Source organism: Phodopus roborovskii, unplaced genomic scaffold (genome assembly GCF_943737965.1).
Source record: "Phodopus roborovskii unplaced genomic scaffold, PHOROB, whole genome shotgun sequence".
NCBI classification, from domain to species: domain Eukaryota; kingdom Metazoa; phylum Chordata; class Mammalia; order Rodentia; family Cricetidae; genus Phodopus; species Phodopus roborovskii.
The window spans coordinates 53,298,756-53,325,970 of record NW_026126517.1 but is presented as its reverse complement, the minus strand read 5'-3'; the positions used below and the strand labels follow the sequence as shown (position 1 = coordinate 53,325,970).

Sequence of the window (27,215 nt, the reverse complement as noted above, 5' to 3'; positions counted from 1 at the left end):
CCCTTTTAGAGGCTTCGCCATTCAGGTTAACTGCCCTGGCACCCAGTCAACTGGAAGCAGACTGTATTTTCCCTCTGTGCCTTCAGTAGTTTTCAACCATCTGATATAACCACTGACTCCCTCACAGGGATCAAAAGTCTTGAGCCTGCCCATGCGGAATAATATAAATTGGTGCATAGTTGCCTTGTCAAGGAGGTTAAGTAGGTTGACAAGGAAGATCACACAGTTACTGAGGGACTGAGAGCATTTAAACTCAGCTCTAATTGGCTAGAAAGCCTCTTTCTAAATTTGCACAATGGTGTCTAGTACTTTCCGATTGCTTTTTCAGAACATTTCTTGAAGCCAGGGTGGTGATCCAAAACCCATTAATTCTAGCACTTAAGAGGCAGAGGCAGAGGATTTTAATTTTGAGGCCAGCTGGGAAAACCTGCTTCAAAACATTTTTATTCATCTGCTGTGTGTCAGGTGCTATGCTAGGTATACAATGGCGATGGAGGGAGGGATGACTGATACAGTTCCTGCTGTCATGTGTCTTGGAATTGTGTTGTCTAGAATCTGTATTATTTCCTCTAGGATAGTATGAGAATAACTGCCCCCCACATACATACTTTAGATGCTCAGAAACAGATTTATCATATCATCTTCCCCAGTAAAGACCTTTGCCAGATGCCAGGTAGAAGATGATGCGGCTGTCATCTGGCCTCTGCTAAATCTTTCATCTGTCAACGCATACCATTTTGTGACAGTGTCATGTAGCTCAGGCTGCCCTTGAACTCCTGATCATCTTGCCTCACTGACCAAGCTTGATCTGTTTGTCTTGAATTGACTTTGGAAACATTATTAGGTAGATGTCTTAGTTACCTTTCTATTGCTGTGATAACACATCATGACCAAGGGACTTATAAAGGAAAGCGTTTAATATCGAGCAAACAGTTCCCGAGGGTTAAAGTTCATGATTACCATGGTGGGGATCATGGCAGCAGGCAGGCAGACATGGGGCTGGAGCAGAAGAGAGAGCTTACAAACCATTCAGAAGCCGCAGGCCGAGAGAACAAGCTAGACGGGAATGGTGTGGGCTTTTGAAGCCCCAAAGCCTATTCCCAGGGACACAACTCCTCCAACAAGGTCACAGCTCCCAGTGCTTCTAAAACAGTCCCACCAACTGGGGAGCCAGTATTTAATCACATGAGCGTATGGCACATTCTCATTCAAACCCTCACAGCAGACAACATGTAAATTCGGATCTCTAAATTGTCACTAGAAAGACTCTGCAAAAAGAACAATGAGCCTGCTCAGCATCTGGGACACTTGCTGTGTAAGTCTAGCAACCTGCTCCATCCCAGAGCCCACCTGAAGGTGGAAGGAAAGAACCAGCTCTACCAAGTGGTCCTCTAACCTCCACATGTATGCCAAGACCTGCGCATCTCAACACTCATCATGCACACAAAATTAAAACAACAACAACCTTCATAGAGATCACACTACGCTGTAGGGCTAAAATGAAAAGCCCGCCAGATGTGGCACTACCCGTGACAGGTCACGGGGCTCTGTGTGTTACTCAGTGTGCAGTGTGTCCTTCCAGTGTACAAGTCAGGGTACCATCCCTGGCACTGATACAGCAAATGCTCCAGCACCTTTCACTGCACTTTAAAACTGCCTGTGTGAGTGCCTAAGAGCACACACTCAAGACTGATACCCTGTTCCTTCAGAAAAGGGCCCCAGTTGCCTGTGGCACTGTGGCCTTGACTTTGTCTTTGCCCCAGAATGAACATATCTCTAGTAACTGGAAAGTCAACAGAGCACTTGCCACAGATTGAAAGCCAGCACTCACAATGATCCTGACTGTCTGGAAGAAGTTTAGCCACAGAAGAAAACACTATACACTTCTTTTTTCTGAGGAAGAGTCTATGTTGTCCTAAAACTCATTATGTAGATGAGGTCAGCCTTGAACTCACAGAGGTCCTCCTGCCTAGATTTCAGACCTAAAGCTGCTAGAAAACACACAGGAAGTGCTTCAAGGACACAGGGAATACTTCAAGGTCACAGGAAGCACTTCAAAGCAATTCTACAGGTGATAATTTGGGGGACAGGACTGCAACGTACAGGAAATGAAAGTAGGCGCACAAATTGTATTCATCGAACCTGTAACCCTTTCTAAAGCAAAGCAAATAAGGTTGACAACCTAAAGAATGAGAAAAAATTATTTGCTACCTATTCATTGACAGGAGAGTTAACATCCCAAATGTACAAGAACCCATGAAACCAGCCAAAACAAATCCTCCAAAACACAACCCAGAAATCCCCCAGGGAATGCAATTTGAAAAATAGCCCAAATGGTCTCCGGCTAATATGTATTTGAAGAAATGCTACACTTCACTCATCAGCAGGAGAAGGGAGGTCAAGACCACAGCTGTGAATGGCTAGAAAAGCTTCAAATGGGTAGTGTAAGTAGCAAGATGGCTCAACAGGTAACAGTACTTCCCTCTTAGCTCAAAGACCTGAGTTCAATTCCCCAGGCCCCAGATGGTGCAAGTTATCCTCAGGACTATTCTATCTGCACCTCTGCTTCAGAAACCTCCCTGCAAATCCCAGTACAAGGGCTAGGACCCAGGCTACACTCCCTTGCTCTGTAGGCCCTCTTGATCTCATTTCCCAAAGGACCACATTTATAACCTATAGGGAGAGCAATCCTAGAAGCTGAGAGATGGGGCAGGAAGGTCACAAGTTCAAGACCAGACTGGACTACATGTACCCACACCTGTCACCTGTCCTAGTAATGCAGGAGAGGCAAAAGGGTCAGGAGGGTGCTATCAGGGTGAGGGCTAACATTTCCGGGGCTAATTCTTTCTTCTCCTACAATTTAAAGACAAAAAAAAAAAAAAAAAAAAAAAAAAAAAAGGCAGGGAAAGCTAGGGTTTTAGCACGTTGCTGGAATTTGATTGAGAGCAGAAGCATACAGCAAAGCATACACAGACAAATTTCATGTGTTTGGAATTCTCTCTCTGAACAGGCTGGCTTGGGCTGTTTGAATTGCATAAGCCAGACAAAGGGAATTTGATTAGTTCTTACTATTAGTATTTAGGCATCTGTACTGGCCGGTCCTTGGGGTTCTGACAGGATACACCCTCAGCTGCTGCCACTAAGAGCAGCACCTGTGCACATTCACTATGTTCCCTTTTAAAAGGGCCTTGCCCAGCTCTTCTCCTCCTCCTCCTCTCTCTCTTCCCTTTTCCCTCCCTCCTTCTCCTCTCTTTCCTCTCTTTCTTCTTTCTCTCTCTCTCTCCTCTCTCCTGCTGCCCTTGTCCCTGGAGGTTGGTCTCCCCATTCTCCTTTCTATGATCCTTTCCCCTTAATAAAAACCCCCTTTGCTTGAAGCCCTGTTGCATGGCGTTTTTCTCTCTCGAGCACTACTTTTCTTAAATTACAACGCCTACCGCAGGAACCCCCTACCCACCCCATTTGAAGATCCTATTGAACACTTCCTTTTGGGTAGGAAAAGGGAAAGCTCACTAAGTCTGTCCTGGAGAGGAAGCAGCAGCAGGAAGTTGGCCATGTTAAATATCTAAGTGACCTAGACCTTCAAAGAATCCAAGGCTTGCCAGTCCATCGTCAATGTACACAAATTCAAAGCTACCAGGGCTACATTATATGAGACTCTCTTAAAAACAAAACAAAACAAAAACAAACAATCCCCAAACCACAGTCAAAAGTTAAATCATGCTGTGACAAAGTTATACAAATTTTCCTATAAAATGTATTTTATAAAACATGAAAAATGAATTGAAGATAGAACAAGTAACAGGAAGATATTTAGACCCGGAGAAGGGTCAGTCCTGAAAGTGCTTGTCATGGTACAGAATTTGAGTCTCCAGCATCCCCACAGGAACATGCATACACATGCACACCCATATATGTGAGAAAGGCATTTTTGAAGTTAACTTCTTTGTCTTTATTTTGTGTGCATTGATGTTTTGCCTGCATGTACATCTGTATGAGGTTGCCAGATCCTTTGGAACTGGAGTTACAAGTCAGTTGTGAGCTGCCATGTGAGTGCTGGGAACCAAACCCAGGGCCTCTGGAAAAGAAACCAGTGCTCTTACCTCTGAGCCATCTCTCCAGCCTCCAAGAAAGGCATTTTTAAAATTATTTATATTTTAAATTACTTAATGCAAACAAGGTGGTTGTTTTTTCGTTGGTTGTTCAGGCTGCTCTCCTGAGAAGTGCTTTGATAACCTCAGACAGACAGACAGACAGACAGACAGACAGACAGACAGAGGCCAGGAAATCGGCCACAGGACTCCTTATCTCTCGGTTCTTCGAGTGTGACGAGTGTGATGTCAGAAGCACATGGGGAGCATGGTCACGCTTGCCTTTCACAGAAAGGAGTGAGAAGGAAGTAAACGGAAAGAACGGGAACGCGCCTGCAGCCTCTTATTCACACAGTAATCCCAGAGTTCCGTTTCACTTTTACAATTACATAGCATGTCAGTGTGAGAACAGCTTGTTTTCTAGTAGCCATTATGATTAGGCAATTCTCACATTCATATATTGTGAGTCAACTAAGTTTAAGACATCTAAAATCTTTTTTTTTTTTAATCCTTTATGAAAAAAGCTGGTAGTGACTAAGTTACAATGATAATTTAGGCTAATAATTTGCTTTGGACAAAAGTGACGATTGTCTATCTTTCTGGCACTGTCTGATAAGACACCCATGATGGTTACCATAAAGGCTGTGTTAAACCTTCTTATCTCCTGACTTAACCTCAGCCATTTGGGCTAGTGTCCTAGTTGGGGTTTCTATTGCTGTTAGGAGACACCACAACCACAGCAACTCATATAAAGGAAAATATTTAATTGGGTTGGCCTGTTTACATTTTCAGAGGTTTAGTCCATTATCATCACAGTGCAACATGGTAGCATGCAGGCAAATATGGTGCTGGAGAAGTAGCTGAATCTCCTATATCTTGTAGGCAACAGGAAGTGGACTGTCTCACTGGGTGTGGCTTGAGCATGTATGAGACCTCAAGGCCCACCCCCACAGTGACATACTTCCTCCAGCAAGGCCATGCCTTCTCCAACAAAGCCACACCTCCTAAGGGTGTCACTCCCTTTGGGGGCCATTTTCTTTCAAACCACAGCTAGGCATTCAGATCTCTTTTGTAGTAGAAGAAAAGCAAGGCTAACTTTTCCTGAGGTCCCTGCAGAGGGCTCTACCCTACAGGATGCCATGCTGCCACCAAACTTGAATGGATGGACCCCATCTTGTATGTGTCCTTTCCATCCAGTTCTAAAATGAGGGTGTAATTCTGTGTCTTGCTTGGGGCCATCATTTCTCTCCTTCTCTCCTCAGGGAAGCAGCTTGTGTTCAGGATTTGGCTTCTGATTGTTTCCTTGTAAGGGCATGCAGTGACTTTTGGCCTTGTTCTCAAAATACCTTTAACCCAAATAGCATAGGGCAGAGAGCCAAAGCTTCACAGTCGGCCAACCGGACTTCCTCAGGACTCAGAAATGATGCCTGAGGGAGCAGGGTAGGGCCCATGTGTGTTGGAATTTGGTGTTGACACACTGTGACAACTGAGCACCCACTTAATTGGGAACAATCACACAGGAAGGCATAAAGCTTGCTGTGAAGTGCTAGCTCGGCTAAACCGTTGTCAGGCTCACTTATGAAGGAAAGCCACATCTGTGCCTGTTATTTTAACCAATAGGCTAGCAGTGTGTTGACGTAATCATTGAACAATTTTCAGTTATAGTCCACACAGAGCTGGCTTATTTACAAGCCACACACCACCCACCTATCCCTCTTCAGGTGCACCACAAGTTCAGACTTCAGATGTCAGCTGTTTGGCTAGGAGGGATTTTCTGGCTCTGGCAAGCCTCCCCGTAGGTTTGCAGCTGATGCACAAGCCATCAAGATTCTCATCAGCACCAATTCTATGCTCCTCCTCAGCACTGATGGTGAGGACAGGACGCACAGGCAGGATGATGCTTTTACAGGATAATTATCCCTTCCCCTCCGGAAGGATGAGTAAGACACACCTTTCATCAATGAAACACCTCTCACTTTCCCTATTAATTTTAAAAACTAGCAGTTTCATCCACACGCCCACTAACTCCGTACAATGTTCTCTCTGCCTTCTACGCATTTCCTAATGCGGGTTTCTGGACTTGAAATGCTGGCTCCCAAACAACCTCCAGCCTCCATCTCCATAAACCCAGACTGTGTGAAGACTCAGCTGACAAGCCCTTCATCATCATCTTCACTGGGAGAACCCTCCCTCCCTGTACTCCCAGGAGCCGGCATGAGCCACAAACCATCTTACACTCAGGGCATTAGTGTATAAGCTTTTGATCCTAACAAAGTTTCCATGGGGACCGAAGCAATTTCTCATTGACCCTCATTTGCTTCATCCACTTAATTGAGCCCCTTGCACTACTCTTTCTCATAAACAACCTCAAAAGTCTGGTCAACACAATGATGAAACTGGGCAACATGATAGAGTCCAGATTATCTGAGAAAGGGACAACTGTCACCATATTACTGGCTCTCTGCCTTTGCGGCTCATTCCTACAACTTCCATCTCGGACATCTCCTCAGACCAAAGCCAAGTCCAGATATCCTATGTGGACTGTGGCAAGGATGAGCATAAGACTTAACTCCTTATAGGAGAAAGACAGATGAGATGCAAAACACAACAATAACAACAAAACCCCATCAAGGATGACAAACATGGGCTTTAAATATTCCCAGAAGAGGTGGTAGCCAAAGAGAGAGCACATAGAGAACAACTACTGTTGCCCTGCTGTTTCCTCACTGGAATCACCACTCAAGACTGGAAGTGTAGATAATAAACTGGTTAGGGGGCTGAAGAAATGGCTCAGAGGTTAAGAGCACAGTCTGCTCTTCCAGAGGTCCTGAGTTCAATTCCCAGCAACCACATGATGGCTCACAACCATCTATAATGAGATCTGGTGCCCTCTTCTGGCATGCATGCAGGCAGAAAACTGTAAACATAATAAATAAAAAATAATAAATAAATAAAAACTTAAAAATTAAAAAACAAAAAAACAAAACTGGTTAGGTAGGTCCAAGAGGATAGTGCAGTACATTTGAGTTTCTGTCAAAGATACCTCAGGCATCGAATAAACCTGGCTGGAGTATTGCTATCACAACTCTGACAAAGAGGCCAGACTGATAATCATGACCCTGTCTGCAAAAGAGCAATGGAGATCTTAGAAACATCAAGAATGTTTTGGGGATGACTGGAGAGAGAAGCTCAGTGCTTATTAATGAGCTGGGTTCAATTTCCAGCACCCATGTGGCAGCTCACAACCACTTCTAACTCCAGTCAAATGGCCTCTCCTGGCCTCTGTAGGCCCCTGCAAGCATGCTGTATACATAAACTCACAAAAGCAATACACAAATGCACATTAAAAACCAAAAAGAATAGTGAATATAGAAGATGGAGACGACATATAGGCAGATTCTGCTTGATAGCTCTGGATTTTTAAACCAAGGTAAAAATGCAGAACTTTACAAAGTAACAAAGTCCAGAATGCACCCCAACGGATTATACCAGTAGGGAAATACCCTACTCTCAGAGGGAAGGGATGCCAAGCACAGACTGTGGGAACGATGGCTTAAGACAGAGAAGCCCAGAGAATCCAAACTGCTCTTTCAGTAAGGGACAACAGGTTAGAAGCAATCGTGATACTGGCAGAGGGATGAGCGATGCCAGGAAAAAACTCAGCGCTCGACTGGGCAGCCACGGTACACCATCTTTAAAAGACCCTTGCTGAATCAGCAGCTAGGTGTCTGGAGAGCCTTGTGACCTTTATGTACATACTCTCAGCAAGCTCAGAGCAAGTGTCAAGGATGACACACCAAAACCCGACCAGCAAAAAGACCCAAGTCTGCAGGAAAGAAGATTTGAAGAAATACAAAGCAAAACAAACCAATGCAGTGTTCAGTGAGGTAGAAGCCTGGTTGGAGCCAGAGCCTACAAGGGAATATCGACCTGGGCTCCATGTGGTACACCTGAAAGCCAGAATAGGACTGCCCAGTGCCAGGGCCAACACTGGTGACCTGATTGGTGGAGATTGGTGGAATACAACCTTGCAATGGCTTACCTGGGGCTGTGTCAGCAGTCCTAACCAGACTCCTAAAGGACCATGGAAAGGTGTGCCCAGCATCAGTGGCAGGACAACACAAAGCAGCCCAGAGGTGAGAACTTTATTTGTATCTTGACTCCTGACTCCCAAGAGACTCAGCCTTACAAAGGAACACCCAGGGGGTGTGACAGACAGGCTTCATCTGGAAGTCAGGGAAGGAATGTAGACACTCATGGTGGAACCAGCGAACTGGTGAGACTGTGTTCATAGTCTTTTGGGAGGCCCTGCTGGTCAGAGGTTGCAGTCTATCATGGCCTGGCAGCTTTCTCCGAGCTCGGCAACATGAAGGACTCCCTCCCCAGCCAGGCTTCATGCTTGCTACCTGCCCTTATTTGGAGGATGTCTCTAGGCCCAATGCCTGATTTATCTCTAGAGTGACTCTTGACATAGTTCCCTGCTAGAAGCTTCCTCCCTGCTGCCGGTACAGTAACTAAGACCTGTGCTAGGAGCTTTGCTATGGGACCCTGCTGCCACATATGAGACTTGTGAGAGGAGCGTGCCACTTAATGCAAATGCGAGTTTGTCCCAGGTTTCCCAATCCTATATATTTCCTGTACTCGGGAATAAAATGGAGTTGTCTCACTGAAGTCATCTCCCAGAGGGCTGTCTCTGTTGTTTCCATAGCCATCCCAACCCTGTTCCCTACTTCTGCTCCCCTGACCTAGCAAACCAGCAGCTGCGGATCCTGAGGGAGGGGAAACACAATAGTCTACTGCCCTCGGCAACTCTCCACTTCTCACATTTATTGCTCCATTGTGTGACATTATTAATATCCAGTGTCAACTTGGCAGGCCAGTTGTCCTGCTTCGCTGGTCTTCCCTCCTCCTTAAACAGCTTTCCCGGAGAACAAAGGCTGGTCCAGTTTGTGAACATCCTGTAGCTCGGCCTCACTTTACCTGACTCTCTTCATTCTGCTTTTGGCTCAAATAGCATCACCTCCCCAGCCCAGTCCCTATTGCTCCCCCTTCTACTTCTATTGCTTCCCCCTTTTAATTCTATTTTATTTCTTTGTCTATAAACCCAATATTACAACAGAAAAGGAAGCAATGCTAGAGTTTTCTGTAAAGCTAGTATTGCCCTAATGGCAAAACCAGGACACACACTAAGAGCCAGTTCTACTTTAAGTTTTAATTACTATACCCAAGAGAACCATGAAACAAAAATCCCTCTGACCTGTAAGCCCCTTGTCCAAGGACAGATAGATCCTGAAATGCTGGAAGCTATTGTTTATGAGAAATAACAAACCATGTTTCCACTCCCCTAAACAGGTTTGTTTGACCCATCTTCATCAGATGGGTCAATCAATCACATGTGGGTAGGAGATTTATAGGCAGGAAATACGTCAGGATGTATGCTTGCCCCTGATTGAACCAGATGACAAATGTGAATTGTGGGGTTTGCCTTTTTAGCCTCCTGAAAACTGTAACTAGGTGTTATTTTCTAGAAATCCAGAGATGGACCTGGCCAGAGCCCACCTACCTGATTAGTAATTAAAGCTTCAAATTTGACTTTAAATTGTGGTACTGGTTTTATTCTCAAATGGCAGGATTAACAACACACAAAGAAAATTATAGACTGAGCTCCCTGATTAAGATAAAGGCAAAAATTCTCAATACTTGACACTGAATTCAAGAACAAATCAAAAAGATCACTCATCAAAATCATGTTGGCTTCATTCTAAAGATGTGGGGAAAATCCAACATATTCAAATCAACAAATGTAATACATCACATAAATGTACTCAAAGGTCATCTCAAATTCAGAAAAGGCTTTTTGATAAAATCCAACATCCCTTTCATGATGAATGTCCTAAAGAGACTTATTTCAGCATCATAAAGATTTTATACAACAAACCTATAGTCACCATTCTACTAAACGGGGGGAACTCAATGCACTGTCACTAAAATGAGAAACAAAGTTATGAGTTTTCTTCACTCTTATTCAACAAGTGCTTTAAGACAAGAAAGGAAATAAAATCAACAGCCTTCCTGTATACCAAAGGGAAGCTTAGTGAGAAAGAATTCAGGGTAGCCAACTCATTCACAAAACAAAACATCCACCTTGGAATATAAATAACCAAGGAAGTTGAAAACACTGAACAAAGAAATTAAGGAAAACACAGTGCTTATGAATTAGAGCAATTAATATTGGCTACACTACCAAAAGTGCATTCAATGCAACACCAATGAAACTTACAATGCCATTTTTTATCAACACTGAAAAAAAAAAATCAAGTCTTAAGAAATTCACATCTGCCAGGCAGTGGTGGTGCACACCTGTAATCCCAGAATTTGGAAGGCAGAGGCAGAAGGATCTCTGAGTTGAAGGCCAGCTTGATCTACAGAGTGAATTCTAGGGAAGCCAGGGCTGTTACACAGAGAAACCCTGTCTTGAAAAACATAAACAAAAAACAAACAAAAACCTCAAAAATAAAACAAACAAACAAAAACCAGAAGAAATTCCCATCCTCAACATCTACCACCACCACCACCAACCTCCACCAGTGGATTTTCCATGAGATGCAGCTGCACCATTCCAGATGTGTAACCAAAGGACTCCAAGTCAGTGTTCAACAGAGAATGTGCATCTGAAGCCAACCTGGGTGTTGAAAATGTAGCACATATACAAAATGGAATTTTTAAATTTAATTTTTTAGCCATAGAGGATGATATCACTTTTAGAAAAATGGATATAACTGGAAATAATCAAATTAAGCCAATGTCAGAAAAGACTAAAATTGTGTATTTTCCTCTCATTAGTTCCTTAGGTTTTTGCATAGATACATAAAATCATGTATGCATATGTGTGTAAATGAATGACATGAAAGTAAAATAACACTAAAAGGAAAGGGACATAAAGCCATGAGTGTGGGGATGAGGGGAATATGGTCTATGTATAATATATACTTGTATGGAAAAAAAATTAATAATAAAAAAGGCAATCTGGCAAAATCGGGAATGCAGATTAAACATTTTGACTTGTAAGGCTTTCAACTCTGATTCAACAACAAAAGAAATGCCATCCCTCTGTCACAGGGTATTGGAGCAGCCAATCAAAGCCTTAAGAGTAAAGCAGCAGCTTGAACTTGATAGAAATGAGTGGGGTGCTTGGAGAAGATGAGTCTTGGAGGCTAAGAGCCCCTGTGGTCCCCAAGTTGGGCCTCTCCAATTAGGCGACACCACCTTCTATGTATGAATAGGAAGGCTGCTGGGGAGGAGGCTCCCAGGAGTCTGCCCAGCAAGACAAGTCAGAAAAAGGGAGAGGGACATTCCCAGAAGGACAGCGACTGACAGCTAACACCAGGAGATGAACTGAACACTGTCTTGGTGAGGCAAAGGTCAGCAGGTCAGATTCATAAATAAGGGGAACCTATGCAAGCATATGCTGATCTTCCAAATGTTCTGATGAGCATCAGCAGAGGCCCAAGAAACCGTTACCACTAGTGTGATGATGGCAGCCCTGAGTTCAGTTCAGGATATCGCTGGCTGGGGAGCACTGAGACTGGCTTTACAATAGGGTCTTTGCAGTGAGATGTGCTTTGATTTCTTTTTTCCTGTCTCTTCTCTCCTCTCCTCCCTTTTCTTTCTTGATGAAAGGGTTTTCTATGTAATCCTGGCTGGCCTGGCTTGCCATCATCTTCCTGACTCTGCCTCCTTTGTGGAAATATACTAGGCTGTTTTGTTTTCTATTACTTTAATTTCTGTGTCTTAGGTTTACCTTTGTTCTAGACATAAAGGAGAAAATTTGATTCTTTATCACCAATAATCCCCCTGGTTATCTTTTAACTGGCCATTTACTGATGAGGTTTTCAGGAGACACTTTAAAGTCTTATTTACACATATAAAAGCTCCAGCCTATATTTCAGGCTGTGGTGTGAAGGGAACAGGAGATAGGGGCATGTAGGCCATTGGTCTCATTGTGAAGAGGAGGAGGCATGGAGCTCATCCACCTCACTGTAGACATGGATGTTAGATAAAGCCTGGGGCAGGCTAGGAGGGGCAGGAATGATGGCACCTGGAATGAAGGGGGGAACACATTACTCCTCAGCAGACCAGGCAATCCACAGCACAGGTCTTCTGTTTTGAACATGAGAGTGTCACACAGCCATACACACTTGCTTATACGCCTGTAGCTGTTCTGCACTCCATAGTGGCTCAATTGAGTAGCTTTCATGTGATCTGACATGTTGCTCTTCACAGAAAAATGTACATGAGAAAATTAACTCAGCCCACAGAAGAAAGGAGAAGGTGGGATGCCAGGAAGAAAGGGTCAAAGGAGTGTGTTCAGAGCTGGAAGCTCTACTGGGGATGCATCTAGGAGCTAGGCTTCCAGGCACTGTGCTTTATCCCATGGGGTCCTTCCTCATGGGAAGTGCTAGCAGGCTGGGATGGCAATTCTTGGTTGTCCACTTAACTATATCTGGAATAACGGAAAACCTAAATGGCTGGACACACCAGTGATTTTTTTTTTTTGTGTGTGTGTGTAGTTTTGGCTGTCCTGAAGCTCACTTTGTAGACCATGCTGGCCTTGAACTCATAGAAACCTGCCAGCCTCTGCCTCCCGAGTGCTGGGATTAAAGTTATGCACCATCACCACCCATCAGAATTTTCCCCCCTTGATTAAATCATTTGGGGGTGGAGAGATTGCTCAGTGGTTAAGAGCACTGGTTGTACTTGCAGAAGACCTCAGTTCAGTAACCAGCACCCACAAGGTGGCTCACAATTATCTGTAACTTCAGTTCCAGGAGAGTCACACTTTCTGACTTGATTGGGCACATGATATATATATATATATGTAAAGCATTCATATGCATAAAATAGATCTTAATATTTTAAAATTAATCATTTGAAGTGGGAAGACTGACTTCTAATCTGGATCTCTGAGGTGGAAAGACCACCTTTCATCTGGGCCACACCTTCTGTGGGCAGCCTATTTAAAAGACACGGAAGAATGAAGCTCTCTTCCTCTTCTTTGCTCTCATTTTCAATAGCAAATCCATTCCTTCACTGACATTAGATCTTACTGCTTCGGAATTCCAGTATATACTGAAGAGCAGCTGGGACACTCAGCCTCACGGACTGAACAACTATTGGATTCTTGGGTCTTTCATTTGTAGGCAGCCATTGTTGGACTAGCTGGACCACAGCATGGAAGCCATTCTAGTAAATCTAAAATATGTATATGTATGTATGTATTTGTTTTCTAAGTTCTGTTCCTCTAGAGAACCCTGACTAACACAACCTCTCTCCATACAGCATCACTCACATCCACTCCCTAGCCTCCTATAAAGTGACAGGGTTTGACCATCCTCCAGTCTTCCAGAACTAGCAGCACATCAAACAATGAAAACACAGCACTGATGGTAATCAAAAATGTTTTAATGATTAATGTTTAGACATTATTTAACAGTGTGGGTATATCCAGATGAGCTAAGCACACTTGACAGCACACTATCGAATGTTATAGTTTTTGTACTGAAATACACAAAGACACCTGCAAACTGGTACCTAGGATGAAGACACACACACATATACATATTCTAGATTTGATAAAGTAAATGTAAACAGATGCTGCAATTCCTTCCAAACAGAAAACCCACAAGACTAATTAGGACCAATTGGCTCCTTATAATATGAATGTGCAAAATTAAAGCATGGTAAACTGATATTTACATAAATATCAAACCCACAATCACTTTATACATTGTCAATCATCTGCTAAGATGTGTCACGAGTGGTTCAATGAATTTTTTTCTCAATGCAGAAGATATTTAAAGGCTAAACTTTCAACACTTTAAAAATGACACACAAAAGAATCTCCATCTGTATGACCACCGCCTCAGGTGCACAAGACATGATTTTAAGAAAAGCAGTCTGTTACTTTTAAACAAGCGCTTTAAACCAATCTTTAGATGCTAAGTGGGAAAAAAAAATTACAGATGCTGGCAAGATTTAGACTGAGTAAGCAACCACTCCCCAAATGCCCAGTTCCTTCATGCTCCAGCTACCTCTTCAAAATAGTTAAGGTGCTTCCTGGTCTCTTAGTAAATTCTGGTAAATTAGGCACATTTTAAAGGGAAGTATACATCAAAACAGCACTACAGAAAAACACTAAAAAAGTTTTGGACCCAGGTAACCAGTTCTCCATCACTGGTCCATGTGACTGTCATGTGATAAACATCTAATCACCCTTCCTGAAAGATATGTCCCCTCTTTCCAAACGGTGGGAAGTAGAATGGCCCTTTTGCCTCCTGTATAAAAACACTAAGCACTTCAAAAGTGTAAAGTGTCCTGCTCACCCTACAGTTGCCCTAGACTCTGGGGGACCAAGAACGGATATATGTAAGTGTCTCAAGACTGTTTTGGACCCGTTCCCCACCTCTTTAAACACATTAATAGTGGCACTCAAAATAAAAAAATAAGATCTGTTAAAAAGTTAAACTGACTGTTCACTAGACTTGAACCGGCATATCCAAAGCCAGCATTATAAAACAGAAGGTGCCGTCAGCTTTCGAATCTCCAAGTCACTTGAAGTTACATATCACACACTAGTTTCATAAATCACGTATTTGATTTTTCTAAACAGAGCTATTACAAATCAATAAAAAGTTGAAACATACCCTAATTATACTAATAAGCTTTGGGCCCTGCTTTTTTTTTTTTTTTTTTTTAAAGTCTTAAGGCATGTGTGTTTTTTCTACTGTTAACAACATTGTACAAATTTACATTTACAATCACATGCATGGTCTACAGTTAAAAAAAAAAAAATTTGGATTACAGTGTTTTAAATTGTGAACCACAATTCAGCACCTATCGTGTTATAACTAATAAGGCAACAGCAGTGTCATATACTACAATAACATTCCCTTCCCACAGTCTAGCGCGGGGGTCGATGAGAGCCCAGAAATGTGAGAAATCGTATGCCTACTTGTATAATCTGTATACATATCCTAGGGGTTTTGAACGGATGAAAAGGTCCTACATAAATCACACTACAGTAGGCCAGACTAGTGACAGCAGCTGTTACGAGCGTCAGGGCACAACTCATACTGTGCTTACAATCACACGCCGTGGTCTGGAGGGTGTGGCTCTGCCATGTCAATCCTTCCTCTGCTTCCTTGGCTTCACACTGTTTTCCAGCGAAGGGAAGCTGTTGCTGTGTCCATTGATGGCAGCCATGGACCCGTTCTGGTGGCCCTTCAGGTGCTCTTTCCTCCGAGACGCCCCTTTCTTGTTGTAAGTCTGAAATGTACGAGGCAGATGAGTGCCTGCTAACCAGAACTAGTGTGCACCTAACTAGGCCTGTCTGCCTTGTATGATAAATCTTACCACGTAACTCCCGTGCTCGGATAACCATTTCCTATTTCAATCACACTTCCGTTTGTTTTTGAGGCTTAGCCCATAGGTTCTCTGACCCCTGGCCCACAACAGAAACATTTATAATGATACAGAATTTATGTTCATTCTGCTTTGCCTCTTCAGCATCTAGATGGCTGTGACTAAACTGGCCCTCCCTCTGCATAGTAGCTCCTCTAACACACAAGTCATCTCCGATCTTTACATTTTTCTTATTGCTTTGGCTACTACCTTAGCCCTCACGTAGTAAGAACCGTGCTGCTGGGAGCAATTGGGAGAAGGCCCCGTAGTCAGTCCCCAACAAAACATGAGTCAACAAATGACACACAGGTGTATGGGGACACAGAAGAAAAACACCGGCTGAGCCTCTAGGTGGCCATTCCACACTACTGGCCTTTTCTCAGGGCCCACTCGCTACCTCCGTCCTTGCTCCTGATCTCCTGCCCAGGTCAGTAGGGACTAAAGCCACGTGACACTGGCCACAAAAGCAGGAAAATCATCAGGATATGCCAAGTGGTCTGGCACCCCCAGAGACAGTCTGTGAGCTTAAACCTCTATAGCACCACGTGACCAAACTCGAGCAGTGGGGCACGTAAGAAGCTGGTAGGGCTCAGTTATATCAGGGGACTTCCATGGAAATGTCACTTAGCTATGACAATCAGGGAAGTGGGCCTGAGACCTTTGATTGAAAAGTCACCTCTTTATTTCTCTGCACTAGGCCAGAGGGAAGGAATAAATCACCCTGCTAAACATGACATCTCCCACCCGAGTCCCAAGATGCCCAAGTCCAGTATCTGGAGCAAAGATGGTGGTCCCTCCATCCCCACAAAGGTTGCTTCACAGCACAGTGCTAGCTGGCACCCACAGTGGCTCCACACAGCCCTACTGAGTGAAAGGCTGAAGGTAGGGTACCAGCCAACGGTGAGCTTTACCTGAATGTAGAAGTTTGTGAAGAGAGTAATCAGGGAGATCATGTATCCAATCTGGAAATACAACCACCCGAGGGGGAAGGTGCACGGCCAGATGACCCCACAGCTTGTCTGGATGATTGTTAGCACAAACTGGACCTAGGGGAGCAAGGCCAGGGCTGAGCAGTTGGCAACACATAGATGGGATCCAAGCAGGACCGTGTGTCAGAGCACCCCACCCAAGTTTCCAGACCAGCATTTGCTAGCTTCTATAATACATTTTATCTTAACCTCTATATGTATATGTCTGCTCTAAGTTCCCCCTCTCCTCAAATCTAATCACACCACCTTTCTCCAAAATTCTGGGACTCAGCCCAGAGAGGTACTAGAGGAGTGAGGTATGTGTTTTACAGGGCCTGTGATGTCACTTGTGACGCATGATCTGACCGGTACACTTCCTACTCGGTATCTGTGTTCACTTTGGTGTGGTGAAAGCTGTCACGAACATTAAAACTCTTCTTGGCCAAAATCCTGGGTCCACAGATGACTTCAGACTAGTGACCTTGACAATCGGGTGGACTTGTGTGTGTAGAGACACACTGCAAAGGCGTTAAAGGCATGTGACTACTAAAGCACCTTCAGGAGGAACAACAGGGGTGAGGCCAGCCTGGTGACATCTCAAGCCTCTAGCAGCATCCTCTATCTCTTCAGGCTAGTCCTCCAAGACAAGACATTAACTAACGCAGACGGCACACAGCCCAGCAAGAATGGCAATGCCCCACAGTGCTCTTCCACACTCTGTCTGCCACAGCCGTTGACTACGGCACAAAGGCATCTATCTCTGCATCCTTTCTCCTCTGGTATTGAGGATGCTAGAGAACAATTACCCTTCCTCACAGGTGAGAAAGAGATTAATAAGGACTGCAGAGCTGCTGGCAGAAGTGATAATGAAACACCGAACACAGAAGGAGCTCTAACTTCTTGATGTTATTTTTAAATTTTGAAAAAAAAAAAAAAAAAAAAATCAAGATTGAGTCAGGGGATCTAAATTAGATTAATGTACAAGTCTGGGCTGGAGGGCTCAGTGCCTGCCCTTGCAGCCAGTGTTGGCCTCCTGTCTGAATGTGCTCACCTACAAAATGGAGACTTTTGAAACAACTCTTGCGAAAACCATTACTTAGCATGAGTGCTTGATATACAGAAGACAACTAGCAAGTTTCGAGAAACAGTAGTATTACTAATAAGCTCAGGAGATTTCATGAAGGGGAAGGGACGTGCACCTATAATATATTGACAACTGGGCAAGGCTTGAAAGAATGGCAAGAAGATCCATCAAGACCAGACAGCTGCTGGCCGACCTCAGCCAGGGGCCATCATCCGAAGCACTGTGAGGTGCTACATGGGGTCAGAGCAGTCACCTTGCCCCCACTGCAGCCAACAGGCTCACTGTCTAGTAAGCTACAAGGGCTCTGGACTCCACACCTTGAATGGCTCCCAGGAACTCAGATAAGCAGTTTTCATCTCCATTTTGGACATGAGAAAGCACACACAGGTACAGAACTAAGACTGACCTGAAGTGGGGAGTGCAAGGCTTGAGGCACTCCAGTCAGAGCAGGTTCTCCATCTACTAGAAACAGGAGCACGCTCTCATCTGCCTATGACGAGTTTAACTGGATCAACTGGATTCGATTAAACAACTGTAGGGCCCTGGGGAGTGACTGGGGAGAGCACTGTGTCCAGCAGGGAGCAAGTTCTGGGCACAGTGACGACATTACTCACCAGCTGTCCCTGAGTGATGTACTTTTTCCACCAGAGGTAGGGACGCATGGAAGGGACAGAGGACAGGCCATAGTACGAGTACATGAGGACATGGATGAAGCTGTTAAGTGTCGCGCCAAAGTAAGCTGCAGGAGCAAAGAGGGTTGGGGAAGAGGATACATTAGAGTTGGGTAAATAACAGGCATGGGAAATCCAAGACCTTCTGGAGCTAGAGAAAGTCCTCTGAACACAGGACAACAAACACTGCAGCTAAATGTACTACATGGCTATGTAAAAAATAGTTTCCACTTGGGTAGGCGGGGCAGGCAGCCACCAGGACACCTTAATCCCAAGACTACTCATGACCTAGACCCAGCACCTGCAGGCGTGGTGGCAGACTGGGAGGCAGACCCTCCTCCCAGATGCCTAAGATGTGTCTTTCTGAAGCCTGGGCAAGGATTAGCGACAGATAGCACACTGGAGGAAGGCTGTTTCCATCCCTTTGCTGAGGTCTGGAGGAGACTCTGACGTTACAGTCACTCCCCAGGACTACAGATATAGTTTTTATTAACAACAGAATCTAGGGTCAGTTCCTTCGAGACAGAAGATCTGCGTTATCACAAGACTTTCAATTTCTAGTACAATACCAGTTTTTTTTTTTTTTAATACTCCCATCCTCAACAGTGAGTTATGCCTCCCTTCCCTTTCAGACACACGGGGTATGTTAGAAGGAGTTGTGTTAGAAGGCTATGACAAAAACTGGTCCTGTAGCCTTGCATGGCTCACATACACACTCTAGTTTTCCATGGTTCAGGCGGGGCTAGCTGTCCTATGAGATACCTTAAAATGTAAAATGCTCATGAAATGTAACCAGATGGAGGGCTGTCCCTACTAGGATTTGGGCTAGCTTATCCACAGGTGATGAGGGATAAACACTAGTTCAAGAGTGTTTGCACTCAACCCAACCTCCTAGGGTCTCATTTCTCTCCCAAGCCCAAAGGCACAAACAACATTTAGAAAATCTTGTCTGTGTATAAACCTGACGGAGCTTCGAATCTTTGTAGGCAGTTACTTCAGCAACTATTTGGGGGGCTTGAGGAGAAGCTGTGAGCAGATCCAAAGGCAAATTCTTCAATGTCAGGGTTAAAAACAAGTGACTGAGGCATCTGTGGGATAGAATCCTAGGTGCAACCTGAAGATGCAAATGACAGGACCGTACCCCACCTTAAAGAGCCAGCAAACTTTAATGTATGTTATGTAAGTCTCAGAAAACACAGTATTTTGGGGTTTCATAATGTGTGGTGCAGCCAAGAACGCCTTGCTCCTTGACACATACCTACCACACTCGATGGATTCCATCACTTGGCAGGCACCCACCTTACACACTAGACAGAACAAGGATTGTGGGAGCTGGTTCCCTCCTTCCTCCACATAGGGTCCTAGGGAGTGGACTCAGATCATCCAGCCTGGCAGCAATCACTTTTATCTGCTGAGTCAATTTACCTGCCTGCCCATCCCACACTTCTTAATGTGCCCCAGGCTGGAATTTCCTTCATAGGACACTGCCTGCTACAGAAAGGTACTGTGCCCTTAGGTCACACGAACTCAATAAAAGCAACCTCAGGTCCTCTGCACAAGGTCCTTGCCTATTTCTGTATCTTGAAGCCATTGCTTTCCTCAGAGAGCTTAGAAACTTCCAGTTTTTCTTTAAAGCCTCTGACCTACTTAGGATTGGCTATTTAGTCAAGAGCAGTATAGCAAAGTCATATGGTAGTCTTGTTTTTAGTTTTTGAGGAATCTCCATACTGATTTCCATACCAGCTCCATGAGTATACAGTACTACCAGAAATAGGTAACAGTTCCTCTTTGCCCCGGTCCCCAGCTGGTATTGAACCTAGGGCCTGAATGACACTGGTCAAGTGCTTGTCACTGAGCTACCTCTACCTCCCCCAGTGGTTTGTTTTCTTGATAACCATTTTGGAGTGAGATAGGCTCTCAAAGCAGTTTTAACTTGTGTTTCCTGATAGCTGAAGGATGCTGAACACTTTTAAAAAATATTGGGCATTTGTGTTTCCTTTAATAAATTGTATATTGAGTTCAATAATACATAATCCATTCTTAGTAAATCCATTTCATTTGTGGGGTTTTGGATTTGTCTTTTTAAGCAATGACTGTTTCTGCTGACACCTCTGTCAAAGGTTACATGGTAGCTGTGTGATATCTGGTCGTCTACTCCTTTAGTCTGCACGCCCCTTTTTGTGCGATACTGTTCTTGTTACTATGGCTCTGTGATATAATTTGGGATTGGGTCTTGTGATAACTTTAACATTGTTCTTTCTGCTTTGGATTACTTTTGTCTAATATGTTACATGAAAGCAGAAAGAAGGAGACCAAAGGGGTAACGGGAACATGAGAGGGTAGTGGGAGGAGGGACAAGAGAGAAAAAAAGTGTAGTGATATGAAAATGCCACAATGAAACCCTTTATAATGTATGCTAACTAAAATAATGAACAGAAAAAGAAAAAACCTGAACACAAATTCAAAAGCGTAACCTAGAAATTTAGAGACAACATCTTTCCTGAGTACCTAAGTTCCCATCTGTTTCAGTCACAGGTTCCCAAACACCCTCATACTTACAGTGGCCACAGGGAACCCAGTTCATCACAAACCACCAGATGTTGAACATGGAGGCATGGTGGTAGACATGTAGGACGGTGATCTGGTGGTTGTTCTTACGAAGGATGAAGAAGAAGGTGTCCATGAATTCTATGAGCTTGGAGAAGTAGTACCACCAGAGGACACGGACGATCTGAAAGCAAAGGGTTTATGCTTTATCTCCAGTGATTTTTCTGGACTGTCACCTGTGACATGTTGTACACATACACACTCAACACAAACATAAAGCTGGAGAGCCCCACCGGCTCCTGGTGCCTTCCAGTGTCTGAGCTCTGCCACTGTGTGCCTTTAATTGATGAACATGCTATACTAGGCGACTGAAATGACAGCAGGAAATGTCTTCAGAGAGCTCCTGACACTTTAAACAAGAACAGCAAGGGGGTGCAACTGCAATCCTAGGACTTGGAGGTAGAAACCAGAGAATCAAGAGTTCAGGATCATCTTTAGCTACACAGAACTTGAGACTACAAATGACCCTGTCTCAAAGCAAAACAAAAGCCCTGGGAAGCTCCAGCCTCAACAGCGCTTCTCTGAAGTAGTCTACAGAGCTGCTAGGAGGGAAAAGGATGCTCTGGGCTTGAGGGACTGGAGTGAGGTAGCACGAATCATTCAAGAAATGGAACCAGAAGTGCAGTACCCGTTCCAGGCCCAACCGATACATTCAAAGGGAATGTTGGCCACACTGGGCTTTGACTGTAAGCTTTCTGTTGAACTCCAATTCTCAGGGAGGAAGTTGGATTTCAGCTTTAATGTAACTACTCAGAGGGCACTTACAAGAGTGATTTTAAATTCAAATGATCTCTTTTATGTACCTATGAAACCTGTCAACTGTTCACAGGGGTTTCTTCTATAGAGAGGGAGGCTTAAGTTTTCATTCTATTTACGCCTTTCATGTTCAGATTCTCATACCACACACCCAGTACTTCTTTCTCTTTTCAAAATGTCAACAGGAATTATCAGGATTGAGAGGGTACAGTCTTTTTTGCCTTTATTGTGTAAGATCTTTTTGAAAAAACCAAACACACAGACACACCCACCCACACCCACCCCTGAAACAGTACCTTCATGTCTGATTCTCCAGCACTGCGTGTTCCCTGACAGAAGAAGTTGTATTTGCCTTCCCACACACCTGTCACCAACTGAAAGAGATTAAAAAAAAAAAAAAAATAGTTACTGCATCAGAAGGCTGTTCAACTTTATTCGTCTAGAGTATGTTAAGAGTTAACTTGAGGCTGTACTGAGCAAGCTCCCTGAAAGTAAAATAGTCCCAGGGAACTGTGAAGAAGAGAGAAGTCTAACACTGCCCCTCATTCACACAGAGTCAGCACACTGGAAGCTGAAGTGGGAATCTGAAGCCTTCAGAAACTCCATCTACCCGGTGCCTCAACATGCCCAGACCAATCCAACTCCAAGATGTCATCCTGTCTCCTTATTCCACTCTCCCTTAGCCTGGGCTCCTCAAACCTGAGTTCACTCAGATGTGAATGTACCAGTCTTAGACTATCCAAGGAATGAGGGCAAAAGAATTTGCAGTTCTAACCAGTACCTAAATTGCCAGTACCAAGACCATTCATTGGAGTGGAACCATACTTCAAACACTAGGAGCAATGCAGTCTAGCTTCCTTATTCCTTTCCATTGCCGTTGCTGTGTCATCCTCATCTGCAGACACTGTGGTGCCACAGAAGGACCCCAGAACTGGGGTGCAAGCTTTTGTTAGTCCTGTGGTTTTCACTGGCTCCCTTATAGGCCCTGTTTCCTCACATGGTGAGATGAGTAACCTATGATGAGACCTTAAGACTCACTCTAATGGTCAGGACAGAATGTTTAATTCCTCTATTTCCTTGCTGCCCACTTGCTTTGTTCCTAATACCCATGGGGTGTTATCTGCCTATGAAAACCACAGCTCCAAGTTTGTTTACTTTCTACGGTGTGGAACAGTTGAGTGTTCCTGGTGACCACAGAATGCCAGGTGCTAAGACGGAACGCTTTAAGCCTCATCTCATGCAAGCGTGAAACACGCACGAGGACCCGTCACCAGCTGTAAAGTGTGTACCCCATCCAGCACCACCAGCAGCACCCAGGACCCAGAAATGCATCCTTGAACTACCCCCCACCTTCAGAATCTAAAACCCTAGATCGCCAAGGCTGGCACTCAGGGACCCGGATCATAAATTCTTGAGAATCCAATGATGTTGTTTCAAAGCATTGTCCCCAACCAACACAGCTGACACCACTCAGGAACTTGTAACAGTCTTAGAACCCACCCTAGATCCCATGGCTCCAAAATTTGAGGGCAGGAAGCCCAATATGGGGTGTGCACATGTGTGAGAAGAGAGGCAGGGTCTCAGGTGGCCAAAGTTGAAGTTCTGATCCTCCTGCCTCCACCTCTTGAGTGATGTGACTCGACCTGCTGGTCAGTGTTTTAACAGCTGTGGGTCCTATTGTAGCTGCACAGCACGACCACCCTGGGTGCTTCTAAAGAATTACTAATGCCAGGCATCACCCGGACCATGACAGACAACCTCAAGGGGCCTCTTGTAAAGTTCTCATGAGAATTCAGTGTGCAGCTCGAACTGTAACCCAGTGGTCTCATGCTACTGACCTCAGTAAGAAAGTGTTGGAGGGAAAGGGTGACTGAGAGCCAGGATCCAGGGGGCTCAAGGCCCCTGAGACAACTACTCAGCCTGGTGAACAGTACAGAAGCCCTACAGCAAGCATACAGACTGGAAGACACACTGGCACATTTTCATCCAATTTAATGTGAGAAATAAATAAATGCCAGGCATGGTACATTCACATGGATGCCGAGTTTAACATCTCATGTTTCTTTCAACTTCCCTTCTGCTGTTTTCCTTGTTTTGTTACTCTCTCCACATGAAAACATTCAGAGTTTATATAGTTTTCATGGCCAAAGAACAGTGAGAGGATCTGGACTGCCACCAGACGAACAGTGCTATGGGTTGGGAATGTTTGACCGGGAGGACTATGGCTTTCACTGCCAAAATGAGCTCGAGGTTGGACTAAGTTATCTCTAGTGGTTTTCTGTCCAAGTTTTCTATAATTTCCACGCTAGACGTCACAACGGACCATACACAATATACATACATACATACATACATACATACATACATACATATTTGTCCTTATGTCCTCTTTCAAGGCCAGTTAAATCTGTCACTCACAGACCTATTAGAACTTTGAAGACCCAAGATACAAAACCAGTGAAAAGGGGACCAAAAAGCAGGGTGAGGAGGTGGGCATGGTGTCCTACCTGGAGAGAGGGCCATGCCATCAGAGTATACTGTTGACTGTCCTATGACAAAGTGCTAAGTATCTTCTGAGATACAAACAAGAAATGCTGCTTGTCAAAATGCCACAGATAATGCAGAAAAGTTCCCATGAGGATTCATGGGGACAATAAAAAATTTGCCAATGTGATCATCTTCATCTGCTTTATCTTTTGAAATTTTACCATATTAATAGTGCCACATTTAGCAGGGTGTGGTGACTTACACTTTTAATCTCCCTTGGGAGACAGAGGCAGGCAGATCTCTTTGAGTTTGTAGCCTGGCCTGGACAATAAGTTCCATGGCAGCCGAGGTAAACAGTGAGACTTTCTCAAAAACAAAACCCCCAAAACAAGAAGAAAGTCATGAGTATGACACTTATTCAGGTACGGAGGACTGCAATCCTATCTCCTTGTGCAGGGGTGGGGTTGCTCTATAGGGAAGAGGGTAAACGCCTACCCCTTGTAATCTGCAGGTGCTGTTTGCAAGGAAGGCTCTTGTTAATTGAGCAGCAGGCCTCTCCAGGCATGTGCCTCATTTTCACATTTGTTTCTAAAGGAACCCAGGTGGGACTTCCTTCTACAAGCAAGGTCAGTCAAAAACTACTTGCCCTTTCCTATGGCCTGCAATAAAAGAGAAAAGTCTCTATGTAAAACACCTTTGGAGGATAAAGAACTCAAGGTGGGCTAAGCTCTATCGGCATCAGCCAGCTACATACAGCAGAAGCTACCCATGTGGTGGCCATGCTCTTCGTCTGACCTACCACGCCTCCACCTCTCCAGGTCCTTGTGGAGGCAATCTGGGCTGCAGCATTCTCTCCATTGAGACTGCCATGATGTTGTATGTCAACAGATTCAGTGGAGCAAGAGGCCCAAGAGGATGGACAAGTGAGCTCTGAGAGAAAGGACCACCATCTACCCCGAGCTTCTGAGAATCAGCTCAGGGACTGTTCCCAAGTGTTGTGCAGGCCACAACAAACAGCTTGCCTCTACCTCCACCCTCCCTGTACCACTCACTAACTGGTCCAAGGACAACAGAGAGAGGATTACTCATGCGGCTTTCCCTAAGTAACCAAGATACGGGCAGTACCACTGTAAAGCCATATGTGCTTTCTCCTTCCTTGGAGTAAGGCAGACCTTAATTAGGCCAGGAGCGTGTGAAGAGCTATAATTAAAACACAGCCAGCAGCTTCTTTCTCTCCTAGGAGACAAATTCAATAGCCAATGGATGTTTTGTGTATCTTTTCACCTTAAGAAAAATGTAGGCGAGCATTAGTCGCAGGGAGGTCTGCGTGATGCAAGCAGGGAGCAAATGATCTTCAATAGCGAGATGAGGACTGACTTCTAACCACAAAGGAAGCGCAACCTTCCGCACAATACTTCCTGGGACGCTGCCAAAGCCTCTTAGGAAACAAGGTCATGTGAAGTCCTTGAGTCTAATTGGAAAAAGCTCTTTCCTCTCAGTTCTATCTCCCTGCCACCCCCCAATGCCCCAAGATGTCAGAAGGCTGTCTGGTTTGGGTGGTGAAAGGTGGGTAAGTTATATGGTGGACATCATTCCCTGGCAGAAATGAGTGAAAGGCAATGAAAACAGACTCTCAGTGCTACAGCACTATCGCAGCCTGAGGAACACTTCTAAGAGCCATTAAGACATTTCAGATTTGTTTGGTGGGATGTGTACATATTTATATCCAGGAAAAAGTGAGCATTTTAAGTGAGGAAACTGAAACAGAGATGGGCACTTCACACAGCAAATTCTAGGTTCCAGTGCCTTCCATGCCTGTTTCTGGGCTCTTGGCTAGTCTCTCTGTGAAGGAGGCTGGGGGAAATTAGACCCATCTTCTTAGCAGACATCTGTATTGAATACAGAAGCTATTCTGTATTCAAGGGTACTCATTTCCTCTAAAGCACAGTGGGCCACTTTGGGTATGATTATGGAGTCACACCGGAAGTTGGCTTTCAATCCGAAATCTCACATCCAGAGCACAAGGAAGCCTGTGAAGACACTTTCACACCCATGTCCTCCAGAAGTGTTTTTCCTTCCTACCACCATGGACAAAGCTGAAGGCGCCTCCCTTGTTTACACATAAGGTCGGCTCCTGAACACTTGACAAATCTTCAGCACAGAGCAAACAGGCCAACCTGAAGCAGGTATGCCTGGCATCTTCTAAATAGTACCAGCCCCTGCCTGGTTATGCTGAAGGTGGCCCCCACCCCACCCCCTTGGTTCATAGAGTAAAAAAGGACAGGGATATAGAGACAATGTTAAATGAGAAAGTCTGGTGTACAGCCTTTGGTAGGTACCAGGCAAGTCTGATATGATTCTGGTACCCGAGAATCTATGACTAGGGTGGAAACAGGAGCCCTTACCATTTGCATAGGTTAAAACTCCTCCAGCTGAACTACTTCAGTTCTGCTTTGTGAACAAAGCCTGGCTTTAATCAAGAACTTGTCAGGTGGTACCCTTAATCCCAGCACTTGGGAGGCAGAGGCAAGGAGGATCTCTGTTCTAGGTCAGCCAGGTCTACAGAAAGGGAGGAGGGATGGAGGGAACAGAAAGAGAAAGAAACAGTCTATAATCTTCCCACATACTTCATTACTTCAGTAGCAAAGTTGGATTGGAGGAGTCTGCAGAATCAGGTCCAAGGCTTCCTCTCTGGCCAAGGCAGCCCCTCCCTTCCCTTCTCTCTTCCTTTTGGTGTGGGTGAGGAGGGAGAGGGTGTTTAGACTGCATCCTCCCCTTCCTCTCTCTACTATGTTCAATCCTCTCAGGAGAGCAGCAGATACACTAAGGAGCAAGTACTATTTCCTTAAAATGCCCAAGGAATTATGGGCAAGACCCAGCAATGCCTAACTATAATTGTGCACCCCAGGATATCTATGAATAGACACCAACATAAAACCATAAATGTAATCAGGCTCTTTTTGCATTTTTGCAAGGGGGGGTTATTTCGTGGTGTGAATTCTGTAGGTGCCAATGTCACAATGTCAAAAGGCTGGGCACACCTAGCAGAACTTCTTACAAATACTGGTCTCTCCTGTGGGTCAACTTCTCTACG

The 27,215-nt window shown here is 44.6% G+C and overlaps 1 protein-coding gene across 1 annotated transcript in view; it reads right to left on the bottom strand.

The window, feature by feature from the left end:
* Positions 1-13,532: 13,532 nt before the first annotated feature.
* The window catches only part of Elovl5 (ELOVL fatty acid elongase 5), a 64,879-nt gene continuing 51,196 nt past the window's right edge, over positions 13,533-27,215 (bottom strand). Inside the window, exons 4-8 of the mRNA XM_051197996.1 lie at positions 21,931-22,008; positions 20,831-21,002; positions 18,215-18,339; positions 16,460-16,594; positions 13,533-15,413 (exon numbers count right to left, since the gene is read on the bottom strand). Coding sequence (XP_051053953.1) covers positions 15,270-15,413; positions 16,460-16,594; positions 18,215-18,339; positions 20,831-21,002; positions 21,931-22,008 — 654 coding nt within the window. The 3' untranslated portion in view covers positions 13,533-15,269. The remainder of the gene's footprint in view (positions 15,414-16,459; positions 16,595-18,214; positions 18,340-20,830; positions 21,003-21,930; positions 22,009-27,215) is intronic.